The sequence below is a fragment of the Stenella coeruleoalba genome (assembly GCF_951394435.1).
Source record: "Stenella coeruleoalba genome assembly, chromosome: 3".
In the NCBI taxonomy this organism is placed as follows: Eukaryota; Metazoa; Chordata; class Mammalia; order Artiodactyla; family Delphinidae; genus Stenella; species Stenella coeruleoalba.
In genome coordinates, this window is record NC_137148.1 from 173,719,716 (window position 1) to 173,736,170 (window position 16,455).

The 16,455-nt window shown below is 57.0% G+C and overlaps 1 protein-coding gene across 1 annotated transcript; it reads left to right on the plus strand.

Moving 5' to 3' along the window:
* Positions 1–3,087: 3,087 nt before the first annotated feature.
* On the plus strand, positions 3,088–16,440 carry PLPPR3 (phospholipid phosphatase related 3; the record flags this gene model as incomplete). The annotated part of the gene is made up of 8 exons (XM_079917074.1): positions 3,088–3,123; positions 3,448–3,568; positions 13,687–13,872; positions 13,950–14,091; positions 14,177–14,372; positions 14,465–14,522; positions 14,606–14,779; positions 15,079–16,440. Exons 2-8 carry the CDS (start codon positions 3,494–3,496, stop codon positions 16,438–16,440), a joined length of 2,193 nt encoding a protein of 730 aa, XP_079773200.1. The 5' UTR covers positions 3,088–3,123; positions 3,448–3,493.
* Between the last annotated feature and the right edge of the window lie 15 nt (positions 16,441–16,455).

Consider the following 16,455-nt stretch of genomic DNA (forward strand, 5'->3'; position numbering starts at 1 on the left):
CTGAAGCAGGGTCTTCAGAGGTTTCAGGCACTCAGAGCCTGGGCAAGAGATGAGGCCAAGGGGAGAGAAAGACAGGGTTGAGTATCCAGAATATATAAAGAACTCTCCCAACTCAACAACAAAAAGACAAAGAATCCACTTAAAAATGGACAAAGGATTTGGATAGACGTTTCTCCCAAGCTACGCAAATGGCCAACATGCCGTGAAAAGATGCTCAAAATTATTAGTCATCAGGGAAATGCACAAATCAAAACCACAGCGAGACACCACTTCACACCCACTAGGATGGCTGGAATGAAAAGGGCAGAAAAAATACAGTGTTGGTGAGGAGGTGGGGAATTGGAACCTCAGACAGGCTGGCAGGGATGTAAAGTGGTGCCGCGGGCCGGGGAAGGCCTGGCGGCTCCTCAAAACGTTAATCACCGAATTATCATATCACTCAGCAGTTCCACGCCTAGGTGCGTGCCCAAGAGGACGAAAGACAGGGCCTCAGAAACCTGCACACGTGTGTTCACAGCGGCCAAATGGTGGACGCAACACAAGTGCCCTTCAACAGACAGACGTGTCCCTCCACACATGGGAGCATCACTCAGCCGTGAAAAGGGGTGACGCTCTGACACTCGCTACCACGTGGACGGACCCCGAGAACACGATGCTCAGTGAGAGAAGCCAGACACAGAAGGACACACAGGGTGTGACTCCGTTGATGGGAAACGTCCAGAACAGGCAGATCCACAGAGTCAGAGAGTGGGTTCCTGGTTGTCAGGGGCTGGGGGGGTTAGGGGGTTAGGGGAATAATAGCTGAAGGAAATGGGGTTTCTTTGGGGGAGACGGAATGTTCTAGAATTAGCTGGCTGCACAACTCTGTGAATGTTCCTTCCAAAAACCAGCGGATGTGATGCTTTAAGATGGGTGATCTTATGTCATGTGAATTTCACCTCAATTTTTTATTTTTACTTATTTTTGACAGCTCAATTTAAAAAAAATAGGATTTATTTCCAAGGAGACACCAAGAGGTTGGGGCTGGTGGTGGACCCCACGTCTCAGGACACTAGGACACCAGTTCCTGTCTGGGGCCTCGAGGGGGCTCTCGCAAGGCAGGACTGGGGAGGGTGGCGGGAACAGGGGTCAGGGCGGACTTGCAGTCCTCCACCCAGCCTGAATGGGGGGGTTCTGGGGCTCAGGCCTGGTCCCTGCCGAGTCTCACGGTCCCACCGCCCAGCCGTGTCCCCCGCATGGCCTCTGCCTCAGACCAGTGTCCCCCCAAGTTTGCCTCCCGTCTCCACTCTCCCTGGATCTCACCTGGGCATCCTCCCTCCTGAGGGCCCAACTTGCCGCCCACCCTGTCCTTGCCCGTGGACCAGGCTGCTGTCTTGCGCAGAGCACAGCCAGAGAGATGGGTGACTCCAAAGCCCACAGGTCCATCCCTTCCTACTTGGGTGACCTCAAGGGCCCCTCTCTGGCCCTGTTTCCCTGTCTGGGTACCAGGACGTGAACAGTTCCTGCCACACCCCCAGTAGAGCTGTGGTGAGCATCGAGTGGGTTAATACGTGCAGGAGTCTTTGAGCAGCACCTAGCGTGCTCAATCCCTCTTCCCTGCTCTAAACTCTGCCATGGCTCCCTAGTGCCCCAGAAGCAAGTCCAGGCCCCACTGCTGGGCCATGTGCCATCACAGCCGAGCCTCGCTCCTCCACCACTGGGGATCGACAGGAAGAATACCCCCACCTCGGTTCCTGATACTCCCCCAGACCCTCTCCTGTTGCCCTGAGCTGTCAGGAGGGCCTCCCAGGACACCCCTTCCTGCTCCTGCCCGCCCCCAGGAGGCCCCCAAGAGCGATTGCCCCACTTTCCCCTCCTCCCGCCTCCAGAGGGCTGTTTGTGGTCACCTTTCAACACCGGGATTCCCAACGGCTGCCCAGCCCAGGCTCCGCCCCTGGCTGGCAGGGAAACCGAGGCCCAGTGGGCATCAGGCCTGGGGAGGCAGGACAGAGAGCTCCGGTGTGCCCCATGCGCAAAGCGGCCTTGTTATGCCCATTTCCAGGTGAGCAAATGGAGGCCCCGGTGCGATTCAAACCCTCTGGGCCCCACCCTTAACCGCGCATACAGTCATCTTTGAAGACACACGCAGCTGAGTCTCTTAAAACAAGAAGGGCCACGGCCAGGACCAGGTTGGAGTGTGAACAGCTGCGTGCGAATAAAGCCCAATGGCTGCACACACCGGGTTATCCATCCGTGCAGCCCTCACCCCCGACCTTAACTGGACGCTTAACTGCGGGATTGATTTTGGGGGTCTGTTCCAGTTCTCAGCGGGGCCTGGAGACCGTGGACAGAGATTTAAGTTCCCGGGGGCCTCAGCTTCCCCACTTGTCAAATGACGGTCAGCTGGTCCCACCCCGCATGGCTGTGTGTGGAAAAGAGGAAACACCTGCAAAAGAGCAAGCGCTGCCTAAGTGAGCCTCACGTGAATTCACCACGAGGGCCCCGCCGCCGCCCGCGCATCCCGGGGCATCCAGGGCCGTGCGTCCTGGATGCTGTGGGCCCGGCGAGGGGCCGGGTTTGGACGAGCGGAGAGAGGACCCCGGCGGGGCGCAGGGGACAGGTGGGCGGTGCGCGGTGCGGGGGCCCGGGAGTGAGGGCGGCCCCCCACCCCCAGCTTCTTTTGTCTCCCGAAGGCTCGGGCGCCCGGGAGCTCGCCATGGAAACGCGCGCCGGGAAAGGGGGGCAGAGAGGCGAGAAACCCGGAGACCAGGACAGTCTCCCAGCGCCCGGCCTCGATGGGGCTCCCCGGGCCCATCTGAGAGGTCCGGGAGGGGAGGAGCCCGCAAACCCCGGCCCATGCCCGCCCCCGCGGGAGACCGAGACCCCGGAGACCCAGAGACTAAGGGCGCGGGAGCAGGGGGCTCGGGGACGGCGACGGACGCGCGCGGCGCCCCCGACGCGTCGAGACAAAGAGCCCCCGCCCCTAGCGCCGCCTCTAGGCCGCCGGGCGCGGGGTCTCGGGCCGGGCGGGGCCCCTCCCTCCCCACCTCCCCTCCGCCCCCGCGGGGGAGGGGCCGGCTTTGTGCTAGCCGCGCCGCAGCCCCCGTCGCCGCCAGCTCCGCCCACAGAACGCCGGCGCGCCAGGTGAGGGGCCTTCGGGCTGAGCGAGGACCCCACCGCTCCTCGGGTCCCGAAGGCCCCCGCCCTGACGCGCGGGACGGACCCCGGCCCGGAGGCCCCTCGGCCAGGCCGTCTCCGCCCTCTCTGCCGAGCCCCCTCCCGGCTCCCCATCCGGAGTGGCAGCCGGAGCGTTGGGCAGGGCCGCAGTGCGCGGGGGAGGCCGGGGGCTCCCCTCTCCCCGGCCTCAGTTTCCCTGGGCGGTTCCTGCGCATCCTGGCCCGCCCCTCCTCCGCGGGCGCCGGGCTCCGCGTCCCCCCAGGGCTCAGTCTGCGCCCCTCCCTCCTCCAGCGCGGCTTCGTCCCTTCCCACCACGGCCTGTGGCGCCCCCGGCACCATGATCTCGACCAAGGAGAAGAATAAAAGCCCGAAGGACAGCATGACGCTTCTGCCCTGCTTCTACTTCGTAGAGGTGAGTGGGGTGGGGGGTGGTCGCCCTGGTGGGGGAGGGGCAGAGGCCTCAGTTCCGCCGGTCCTCGGGGACCCCCACGCCGAGGGACGGGCACAGCTAGGGTGCCTGGGGGTGGGGGTGGGTCAGAACACTTGGGCTCTGTAGGACGAGTAGGCGTTGCAGAGCCGCAGAAGGCTGTCCTGCAGGAGCTGGGCAGATGCTGGGAGGCGGGGCCTGCAGTCTGGGGTACGGGTCAGCAGCGCAAATGAAGGGGCTGGAGCAAGGCGCTGGGGGCCGTGGGTGGCGGGGCGCGGGGTATGGATGCGGTGTCTTCCTCCAGCGTGAGGACCGGAGGCCTGAAGGTCTGAGTTGAAATCCCTCCTCTGCTAATGTTGGAGGCTCCTGCACTTCGCCAGGCTCTGATAGAACAGGCTGGGCACAGAGTGAAGGCCTCGTGAGTGTCTAAAAAGTAAAAGACGGTAAATGCAGCCACCTGGCACATACTAAGCGCTAATGACCAGACAACGCGTAGCCACACTTAGATGGTTAGCACCTGGGTTACCCACAGTGCACCCTGCTTGCCGTGCCGGGAAACCCAGCTCCAGCGAGGGGCCCAGACAAGGTGCGGGTGGAGGGGGGCGGGGGCCACCAGACCTGAGCAAACAGCATCCCCTGCCACCCTGTGCAGGGTCACCCAGGCTGGTGGGCACGTACCTCCCCAACGGGCAGGAAATCTGATGATTCCTCAGATTTGCATTTGAATCCTCATTACAGTAGGTTGTACCTTCTCAGTGTTCTCCAGGCATCACGGAGACAGCACCCCCACTCCCCAGGCGCCTACCCACCTCCACGTCCCACTACTCTCTCCTGTGTCCCCTCCCAGAAAACCTTTCACACCCACTGAAGTCCACCAGATGTGCAACCTCCCCCCACCACCTTTGCAAACACAAGTTCCTGCCCTTGGCTTTTTTCTAGCGGAGATCTTTGCTTACCATCGTCCCAGGAAATGGTGCCCCATCCTTCTTCACCGCCATGTAGTACTCCAGTGCTGGGCCCCAGCCCCAGGGAGTTGGGCACTCGGGTGCTTCCGAGCCTTTGTGTCTCACAGACATTCCTAGAAGGAGACTCTTTAAGCCCTTTGGCCTGTGTCACCCCACACAAGTGTGCAGAGCTTATCTGCAGGGTACCTCCCTGGGGAGCAGGGTGTGGTCACTCGGGAAAGACCCCAAAGTCCTCCCACGGAGGCGCCCGCGTGCGCGCCTGTTTTCCCGCAGTTGCGTCTACCCCAAGCGTTAGCGGCGTCTGGATTTGACCGACCCAGTGGGTGAAAAACCATATCCCAGTCCCGGTCTGCATTTCCTTTACGGCCAGTGTTCCATTCCTTCTTTTTTTCTTTTCTTTGTTTTTAAACACACACGCCCCCAAAGCAAGCAAGTTGGCTCGACATCGTGGGTGTGTGTGAGTGATCTTCCTTTGGTGCAGAGATACGCGCTGAGGGGTTCCTGGTTTTCAGCCGAGGGTCTTGGGAAGCGGTGAGAGGCGGGTGGTGGGATTCCGGAGGCACTTACAGGCCCTCAGGTGGTGGCGGGCTCTGATGGGGGACCCCCACCACCCAACCTGCCACGCGGGGCCGCCGGTTCTCCCTCCAGTCTGGTCCGGCGGGCAGATGCGGGCAGAGGCTGGAGGAGAAGCAGGGGAGCCGGCCAGGCGTTATAGCCACACGGCTTGGGACTTGGAAGGTCGTGCGGGGTCTTCAGCACGACCCTGTCGCGGAGAGATTTGGTGATTTTAAGGCGCTTCCCAGTCCCCACGTAAACCCTCTTTGTGGCCTGACGCTGTCTGCCCGCCAAGCCAGATGACCCTGACCGTGATCACGGAGGCAGCCGCTAACTGCTGCTAATACCACTACAGGCTCCACGTGCGCCAGACTCTAAGCGCTTTCAGTGTATTTGCTTATCCAGTCCTGCATTGAAGCCCTGGGTGGTGGCCACTTTATTGGTCCTGTTTTCAGCTGGGGAAACTGAGGCGTCAGGAAGCGGTGGAGCCAGGATGCAAGCCCAGGCAGGTGGCTTCATTTAACTGCCTTGGGCCTCATGCCTACATGCAGCAGGCACTCAATAAACGCTCCTTGCACACCAGCCCAGCTCCTGCAATCCCACCTTTGGCACTTCCCCTCTGGGAGCCCCCGGCCAGGGCTGCATGGAGGGCCGAGGCCCCTCTCAAGGCGCCGTACAAATCGAGTGGAGGTGGGGGCTTCCCAAGGCAGCTGGGCGCCGTTAGGGGCCTGCCTACTCTCTGGTCCCCAGATGTGCCAGCCCCACCTGGCCCTGGTGGGGGTTTGAGTTTGAGATCCTTGGACCAGAAGGGGAGGCAGAGGACACCGGGAGGTTCTGCTTCCATAAGAAGGTTCCACTGGAATCTGCTCAGTAGCTTTGCAGCACGAGTGGGTGAGTGAGTGAGGTGTAGATCCTTTCCCCCTGCCCTCCTCGGGCGCCATGTCTGCGACTTGGTCAAACGCAGCTCAGTTTTCCTGAACCTCAGCCTCCTTCCCGTTCGTCACGGCTGCTGTGAGCAGGAGTGTCATGTGTGCTGTGTGCCTGTCACCTGAGGACACATGATCAGGGTGTGCAGAAGGACAGTTGCACAAATGAATGATTCAAAGAATTCGTTCATTTATTCAGCACCTGCCATGGACCAGATGCCCATCTTCTCAGGGCTGAGTGTGAAGTTGGCACATAGAGGTACAGGGTGCAGAGGAAATAAAGCAGCGCAAGGGATGGAGAGGCTGGTGCCAGGAAGGGAGTCTCCGAGGAGGGCCAGACACCCCAGAGGAGTGGCTAAGTGCGTCCTTCTATCCCTGAGAGGAAAGGCCCAGAGGCAGGAACCTGTCTGTTGTTTCTAGGTTGTTCAAGACAGCAAGGGTAGCTGGAGGAGAGAGATGAATGAAGTGGTGAGTGGGTGGATGGATGGACTGTTGGATGGGTGGGTGGTATGATGGGTGGGTGGATGGATGGATGGATGGAAGAAAGGAAGGAGGCAAGCATGAGTGGGTGGATGAATGGATGGTGGATTGGTAGATGGATGATGGAAGATGATGTATGGAGGATGTATGGAGGATGGGTGCTTGGATGGATGGATGGAAGGAAGGGAGGATGGATGGATGGGTGATAGTTGGATGGGGGAAACGGGTGGGTTGATGGATGGATGGGTGGGTGGAAGAAAAGGAAGGAAGTATAGGTGGATGGATGGATGATGGGTGGGTAGATAGACGGATGGGTGGGTGGGTGGGTGCATTGATGGATGGATGGATGAATGGATGATTGATGGATGAGTGGAAGGGTGGGTGGGTTGATGGATGGATGGGTAAGTGAAGCAAGTATGAGTGGACGGATGATGGCAGATGATGGATGGATGATAGATGGATGGGAGGATGGATAGGTGGATGGCTGGATGAATGGAAGGAAGGGTGGGTGGATGAACGGATGGATGGGTGGATGTTGGATGAATGGATGCTTGATGGATGAGTGGATGGGTGGGTTAATGGATGGATGAGTAAGTGGATGGATGGATGGTGGATTTATGGATGGATGATGGCTGGCTGGGTGGTCGGCTGGATGGGAAATGAATAAATGGATAGAAGCATATTGGAAGTTGATGGACAGAGGGATGGGTGTTTGAATGAATGGATGATTGATGGATGAGTGGATGGTTGGGTTGATAGATGGGTAAGTGGATGGATAATTGATTTGTGGATGGATGGAGGGAGGGGTGGATGGAAGGAAGGCTGGGTGGATGGATGAATGGTTGGGTGGAAAGATGAATGGATGCATGGGTGGGTGAGTGGATGGAAGGAAGGAAGGAAGCATGAATTGGTGGATAGATGGATGGATGATGGAAGATGATGGATGGATGGATAGAGGTGGATTGATTGATGGATGATGGAAATTAATGGAGGGATGGATGATGGATGGGTGGATGGATGAACAGATGGGTGGGTGGGCGAGTGGTCAGATGGATGTAAAATGAATAAGTGGTTACATAGATGTTGGAAGTTGATGGATGGAGGGATGGGTGTTTGGATGCATGAATGATTGATGGATGAGTGGATGAATAGATGATGGATGGATAGTGGATTTATGGATGGATGATGGTTGGGAGGAAGGATGGATGAGTGGATGCATGAATGGTGGATTGATGGATGGATAGGTGGGTGGAAGAAAGGAAGGGGGAAAGGAAGGAAGTGTAGATGGATGGATGGATGAATAGGTGATGGATGGATGGGTCGATGGGTGTGTGGGTGGGTGGATTAAAGGATGAAAGGAAGGAAGGATAGGTGAATAGATGGATGGATGTTGATGGATGGGTGGGTTGATGGATGGATGATGGAAGATGGATCAATGGGTGGTAGATGGATGGGAAAATGGATAGGTGGGTGGGTGGATGGATGGATGATGGGAGGATGGGTGGATGGGTGGACAGATGGGTGGGTGGTTGGATGGATGGAAAAAGAATAAATGGATAGATGGATATTGAAGATGATGGATGGGTGTTTGGATGAATAGATGATTGATGAGTGGATGGCTGGATAGACAGACGAGTAAGTGGATGGATGGTGGACTTATGGATGGATAATGGATGAGTGGGTTGATGAATGGATGATGGATGGATGAGAGGATGGGTGGGCTGATGAATGGATGGATGAATAGGTAGGTTGATAGATGGATGCACAGATAGATGGGTGGATGGGAGAGTGGATGGGTGGATGGGTGGGTTGATGGATGGATGGGTGAGTAAGTGAATGGATGTATAGGTAGATAGGTGGAAGGAAGCAAGCAAGCAGGAGTGGATGGATGAATGGATGGTGGATTGATGGATGGATGCTGGAAAATGATGGATGGATGAATTATGAAATGGAAAGAAGGAGAGGTGGATGGATGGTGGATTGATGGATGGATGATGGATGATGGAAGATGGATAGATGACAGATGGGTGGGTGGATGGATGGAAAGAAGGACGGAAGCAAGCAAACAAGGGTTCATGGATGGGTGGGTGAAAGAGAGGAAGAAGGGAAGGGAGGAAGGAAGTGGAGGTGGGTGGATGGTTGGGTAGGTGGGTGGATGGATGGATAGATGGGTGGGTGGGCAGATGGATGGATAGAAGGAAGGATGGATGAGTGGATGGTAGTTTGATGGATGGATGATGGAAGATGATAGTTGGATGGTTGATATATGAATGGGTGGGTGGCTAGGTGGGTGGGTGAGTGGAAGTAGGAAGTATGGATGGATGGATGATGGAATGGTTGGGTGAGTGGATGGAGGTGGATTGATAGCTGATGGAAGATGATGGAAGGATGGATGATGGATGGATGAATGGGTGGGTGAGTGATGGACAGATGGGTGGGTGGGTGGGTGGATGGATGGGTGGGTGAATCTGTGGATGGGTTGATGGATGGATGAAGGGGAAAAAGGAAGCAAGCATGGGTGGATGGTTGGATGTTGGATAGAAGATTGGGTAGATGGATGGATGGGTGGGTGGATAGATTGTGGATTCATGTATGGATGATGGGAGATGATGGACTGATGGATGACAGATGAATGGTTGGGTAATGAGTGAAAGGAAGGAAAGAAGGAGTGAAGGAAGGAGGTGTAGGTGGATGGATGGAAGGAAGGAAGGATGAGTGGGATGGATGGATGGAAGGAAGGAAGCATAAGTAGGTGAATGAATGGACAGTGGATTGATGAATGAATGATGGAAGATGATTGATGGATGAATGGATGGATGGAAGGAAGGATGAGTGGGTGGATGGATGGTTTGATGTATGGATGATAATGGGAGATGTTGGACAGATGATAGATGCGTGGGTAGATGGAAGGAAGCAAGCAAGCATGGGTGGAAAGATTGGTGGGTGGAAAGATTGGTGGGTGGAAGAAAGGAAGAAGGAAAGGGTGGAAGGAGGCGTAGGTGGGTGGACAGATGATGGATGGGTAGGTGGAGGGAAGGATAGGTAGATGGGTGGGTGGGTGGATGCATAGGTGGATGGGTGGGTTGGAGGAAGAATGAGTAGGTGGATGGTGGATTGATGGGTGGATGATGGGAGAGGACGGATAATGACAAATGAATAGATGGATGAACAGGTGGATGGATGGGTAGTGTGTGGATGGATGGAAGGAAGGAATCAAGCAGCATGAATGGGTGGGTGGATGGATGTAGGATTGATGCATGATGGATGGGAGGATGGATGCGTGAATGGATGGGTGGGCTGATGGAGGGATGGGTGGATGGTTTGATGGGTGTGTGGGTGGGTGGATGGATGGGTGTGTGGGTGAGTGGATTGATGGCAGGATGGATGTATGATGGATGGATGGAAGGAAGGGAGGATAGGTGGATGGATGGACAGATGAGTAGGAAGGTGGTCTGATGGAAAATGAATAACTGGATAGATGGATGTTGCAAGTTGATGGACGGGATAGGTGTTTGGATGAATGGATGATTTGATGGGTGTGTGGGGTGGGTGGATGGATGGGTGTGTGGGTGAGTGGATTGATGGCAGGATGGATGTATGATGGGTGGATGGAAGGAAGGGAGGAAGGGTGGATGGATGGACAGATGAGTAGGAGGGTGGTCTGATGGAAAATGAATAACTGGATAGATGGATCTTGCAAGTTGATGGACGGGATAAGTGTTTGGATGAATGGATGATTGATGGATGAGTGGGATGATGGATGGATGGAAGGAAGGAAGGAAGGATGAGTGGATGGATGGTGGATTGATGGATGGATGATGGAAGATGATGGATGGGTGGGCGGAAGGGTGGGTGGGTGTGTGGTTGAATGGGTGGATGGAATATGGATAAGTGGGTGGATGGATGATTGATGGGAGGAAAGATGGGTGGTCAGATGTATAATGAGCAAATGGATGGTTAGATTTTGGAAGGTGATGGACAGAGGGATGGGTGTTTGGATGAAAGGATGATGATTGTTGAATGGGTAGATAGGTGGTGGTTGGATGGATGAGTGGGAGGGTGGGCTGATGGATGAATGGGTGAGTAAGTGGATGGATACACAGATAGATGGATGGGTCGATGGAAGGAAGGAAGCAAGCATGAGTAGATGGGTGAATGGATGGTGGATTGATGGATGGATGTGCATGGATGGATGGATGGATGGGAGAAAGGAAGGACAAGAGGATGGATGGATGGTGTATTGATAGATACTGGAAGATGATGGGTGAATGGAGGGATGATGGGTGGGTGCGTTGCTGAATGGATGGATAGGTGGGTGGAAGGAAGGAAGGAAGTGTAGATGGATGGATGATGGATGGGTAGATGGATGGATGATGGGTGGGTGGGTGGATGGAGGGTGGATTGATGGGTGGATGATGGATGGGAGGCTGAATGGGTGGGTGGATGGGTGTTCAGATAGATGGATAATGAATAAATGAATGGGTAGATGTTGGAAGCTGATGGATGGGTGTTTGTGGATGAATGGATGATGGGTGGATGGATGGGTGGACGGGTTGATGGGTGTGTGGGTGGGTAGATTGATGAATGGAAGGAAGGATGAAGGGATGGATGGGCGGATCAAAGGAAGGAAGCATGAGTGGATGGATAGATGGATAGAGGTGGATGGATGGATGGATGATGGATGGGTGGGTGGGTAGGTGGATTGATGGATGGATGAGTGGGTTGATGGATAGATGGTTGGGTGGACTGGTGGGTAGATGTATGGATGGGTGAGTAAATGGATGGATAGATGGATGGAAGGAAGGAAGGAAGCATAAGTGGATGAATGAATGGATGGTTGATTGATGAATTGATTTTGGAAGATGGATGGATGGAAGGAAGAATGAGTGGGTGTATGGATGGTGGATTGATGTATGGATGATGGAAGATGATGGATGCATGGATGTGTGGGGTGATGGATGTATGGATGGGTGAGTAGGTGGATGGATGTATGAATAAATGGATGGAAGGAAGAAAGGAAGCAAGCAAGCATGAATAGTAGATGTATGGACGGTAGACCGATGGATGGCGGCTAGATGGAAGGATGAGTGGATGGATGGATGGATGGATGGTGGATTTAGGTTAGGAATAGGTGATGGAAGATGATGAATGGATGGATGGGTGGATGCTGGGTGGATGGATGAATGGAAGGAAGGATGAGTTGATGGATGGTTGGTGGACTGATGGAAGATGATGGGTGGTTGATGGATGGGTGGGTTGGTTGATGGTTGTGTGAATAGATGGATGAAAGGAAGGAGGAAAGCAAGGAAACAAGCATGAGTAGATGGATGAGTGGATGGTGGATTGATGGATGGATGAATTGGTTAATGGATAGATGGAAGAAGGAAGGAAGGAAGGATAAGTGGATGGATGGATGGTGAATTCATGGCTACATTATGGATGAATGGATGGATGAATGATGGATGGGAGGGATGAATGGATGAATGATGGATGGGGTGATGGTTGGATGGGTATGTGGGTTGATGAATAGATGGGTAAGCGGATGGATGGGTGGGTGGGTTGGTAAGTGGAGGGTAGTAAGTGTGGGTGGATGGATGGATGATGCATGGATGGGTGGGTGGATGGATGGAAGGAAACATGAGTGAACGGATGGATGAATGGAGGTGGATTGATGGATGATGGAAGATAATTGAAGGATCGATGATGAATGGATGGATAGTGGATGGATGAATGGGTGGATGGATTATGGATGGATAGATGGGTGGGTGGGTGGATGGGTGGTGAGTGAAGCAAGCATGAATGGATAGATGAATGGATGGTGGATTGATGGATGGATAATTGAAGATGATGGATTGATGGATGGGAGGATTGGTGGATGGATGGAAGGGTGGGTTGGGTAGGTGGGTGGGTGGCCAGATGGATTGAAACTGAATAAATGGATAGGTGGATGTTGTAAGTTGATGGATGGAGGGATGGGTGTTTGGATGAATGGATGAGTGGATGGGTGGGTGGGTGGATGGATGGATGAATGGGAGGATGGATTGGTGGGTGGGTAGGATGGTTAGCTGGAAGGAAGGAAGGGTGGATCAATGTGTGGGTGGATGGGTGAGTGGTTGGGTGGAAGCATGAATGGATGATGGATGAATGGGGGGGTGGGTGTTGGATAGATGGATGGATGGTTGGGTTGATGGATCGATGGCTGATGGGTAGGTGTGTTGATGGATGGGTGAAAGGAAAAAAGGATGCAAGCATGGGTTGATGGATGATGAATAGATGGGTGGATGGATGGGTGGGTGGATGGACGGAAGGAAGCATGGGTGGATGGTTGGATGATGGATAGATGAGTGGGTGGATGGATAGATGGGTGGTTGGATTGATGGTGGATTGATGGATGGATGATGGATGGATGGATGGGTGGGTAGGTGAGTGGAAGGGAAGAAGGAGGGAAGGATGGAAATGTAGGTGGATGGACATACGTATGGATGGATGGATGGGTGGGTGGGTGGGTGGATGGATGGATAATAAATAAATGGATGAATGGATGTTGGAAGTTGGATGGATGGATGGATGGTTGTTTGGATAAATGAATGATGGATGGATGAGGGGATGGGTGGGATGATGAATGGATGGTTAGATGTATGGATGGGTGAGTAAATGGATGGATAGGTGGATGGAAGGAAGGAAGCTTAAGTGGATGAATGGATGGTGGATTGATGACTGGATGATGGAAGATGATGGATGGATGGATGGATGGGTGGGTGGGTGGGTGGGTGGGTAGGGTTGATGGTCAGATGATGGACTGATGGATGAATAGATGGGTGGGTGGATGGGTGTGTGGGTTGGTTGATTGATGGATGGATAGATGGAAGGAAGGAAGGAAGCATGCGTGAACAGATGGATGACGGATGGATGCATGGAAGGAATGTTGATGGATGGGCTGATTAGTGGATCGATGAGTGAGTTAGGGGTGCAGGAATGGCTCTGTTGGATGGATGGATCTGTGGATGTTACCCAGATGGGTGGTGGGTCACTGGATTGCTGAATGAGCTGATCCGTGGGTGAACGGCAGCAGCACGGACATGTGGATAGGTGGATGAATCAGTGAAGGGACTGAATTCATGGGCGGATGACTCCGTCAGCGAGTGTGGCGTGACCCTGGCCAGTCCCGTTCCTGCAGCTGCCCATAGTGGCGTCCTCCGTCGTGTCTCTCTACTTCCTGGAGCTGACCGACCTCTTCAAGCCGGCCAAGGTGGGCTTCCAGTGCTACGACCGCGCGCTCTCCATGCCCTACGTGGAGACCAGCGAGGAGCTCATCCCACTACTCATGCTCCTCAGCCTGGCCTTCGCTGCGCCTGCGGCCTCGGTGAGTCCTGGTGCGGGGCGGGGCCGGCTGTGGGCACCGCGGCCGGACACCCGACTGAGCACCTCCCCGTCTGGCAGATCATGGTGGGCGAGGGCCTGCTGTACTGCATGCAGTCCCGGCTGTGGGGCCGCAGCGGGGGCCCGGGCGGGCCCGAGGGCAGCATCCACGCCGGCGGCTGCAACTTCAACTCCTTCCTTCGGCGGACGGTGCGCTTTGTAGGTGAGTCCCCCACGGCGTCCGCACGCTGAGGGGGGCGGGTCTGGCCCCAGCTCCCGCGCCCGGCCCTAACCCTCCCACCCCGCAGGCGTCCACGTGTTCGGCCTGTGTGCCACAGCCCTGGTGACCGACGTCATCCAGCTGGCCACGGGCTACCACGCACCTTTCTTCCTGACGGTCTGCAAACCCAACTACACCCTGCTGGGCACATCGTGTGAGGCCAACCCCTACATCACGCAGGACATCTGCTCCGGCCACGACACCCACGCCATCCTGTCTGCACGGTGAGCGTGTCTGGCCCCCGTCCCGTGGAGCATGCAGGGAAACTGAGGCAGGGGCCCAGAGCTGGTGGGGCTCACCCGGGTGCCTCTTGCAGGAAGACCTTCCCATCCCAGCACGCCACTCTGTCTGCCTTCGCTGCTGTCTACGTGTCGGTGAGTCCCGGCCGGCCCAGCCCCATGCCCTGGACACCCCACCAGGACCGGCTGCCCTGACCACCCGGCCTGCCCCCCTGCAGATGTACTTCAACTCGGTCATCTCGGACGCCACCAAGCTGCTGAAGCCCATTCTGGTGTTCTCCTTTGCCATCGCGGCGGGCGTCTGTGGCCTCACCCAGATCACGCAGTACCGCAGCCACCCCGTGGATGTCTACGCCGGCTTCCTTATTGGTGCTGGCATCGCTGCCTACCTGGTGAGGGGCTGAGGGGAGAGGTCTGGGTGCCCAGGGGGAGGTCTGAGGGCGGAGGCCAGCCCCACCCTGGGGGACTCTGCTGAGTTTTGTCCCTTGGTAGCTAGAGGCAGAACCTCACGGGCCCAGACCTGCCCAATGTGCAGAGTGAGCGACCTGAGGCCAGAATTTGTCCCATTGGGAGAAAGGCGGACTTCCCCTCTCGGACTCCCCCTCTCGGACTCCCACGGCAAGTCTGTGGCTTGCTGGGGACCCTGGTCTCTGGCTGCCGGCCCCACGCCCAGCCCGTGTCTCATCCTTAGGCCTGCCACGCTGTGGGCAACTTCCAGGCCCCGCCGGCAGAGAGACCAGCGGCCCCGGCGCCTGCCAAGGATGCGCTGCGGGCGCTGACCCAGCGGGGCCACGACTCGGTGTACCAGCAGAACAAGTCCGTGAGCACCGACGAGCTGGGCCCCCCGGGGCGGCTGGAGGGTGTGCCCCGGCCTGTGGCCCGCGACAAGACCTCACTGGGCAGCCTGAAGCGGGCCAGCGTGGACGTGGACCTGCTGGCCCCACGCAGCCCCATGGGCAAGGAGAACATGGTGACCTTCAGCCACACGCTGCCCCGCGTCAGCACGCCCTCGCTCGATGACCCCGCCCGCCGCCACATGACCATCCACGTGCCTCTGGACGCCTCGCGATCCAAGCAGCTCATCAGCGAGTGGAAGCAGAAGTCGCTGGAGGGCCGCGGCCTGGGGCTGCCGGACGAGGCCAGCTCTGCGCACCTGCGGGCGCCAGCGGAGCCCATGGCTGAGGAGGAAGAGGAGGAGGAGGACGAGGAGGAGGACGAGGACGAGGAGGGGGAAGAAGGGGGTCCAGCCCCGCCTTCACTGTACCCCACAGTCCAGGCACGGCCGGGGCTCGGGCCGCGGGTCATCCTCCCGCCGCGGGCTGGCCCGCAGCCACTGGTGCACATCCCCGAGGAGGGGATCCAGGCTGCGGCAGGCCTGTCCCCCAAGAGCAGCGCAGCCGTGCGGGCCAAATGGCTCATGATGGCAGAGAAGAGCGGCACCGTGGTGGCCACAGCCTCCACGCAGCCCCGCGTGGCCAACCCGCCACGGCTGCTGCAGGTCATCGCCATGTCCAAGGCCCCAGGCGGGCCGGGCCCCAAGGCGGCCGAGACGGCCTCGTCCTCTAGCGCCAGCTCCGACTCCTCCCAGTACAGGTCGCCGTCAGACCGTGACTCCGCCAGCATCGTCACCATCGACGCCCATGCGCCCCACCACCCTGTGGTCCACCTGTCTGCGGGTAACGGGCCCTGGGAGTGGAAGGCGGCGGCGGGCGGTGGGGCCAAGGGGGCTGAGGGGGAGGGCGGCTATGAGCTGGGGGACCTGGCTCGCGGCTTCCATGGGGGACCAAAGCCCCCGGGCGTGTCCCCAGGCTCCTCTGTTGGTGACGTGGACCAGGAGGAGCCGCGGTTTGGGGCCGTGGCCACCGTCAACCTGGCCACAGGCGAGGGGCTGCCACCGCTGGGTGTGGCCGACGGGGCCCTGGGGCCGGCCAGCCGAGAGTCGACACTGCGGCGCAAAGCGGGCGGCCTGGTGCTGTGTGAGAGGGAGGCCGTGGAGGCAGAGGCGGAGAGCTACTACCGCAAGATGCAGGCGGCCCGCAGGTTCAAGGACTGAGGGTGGGGGCGGGGC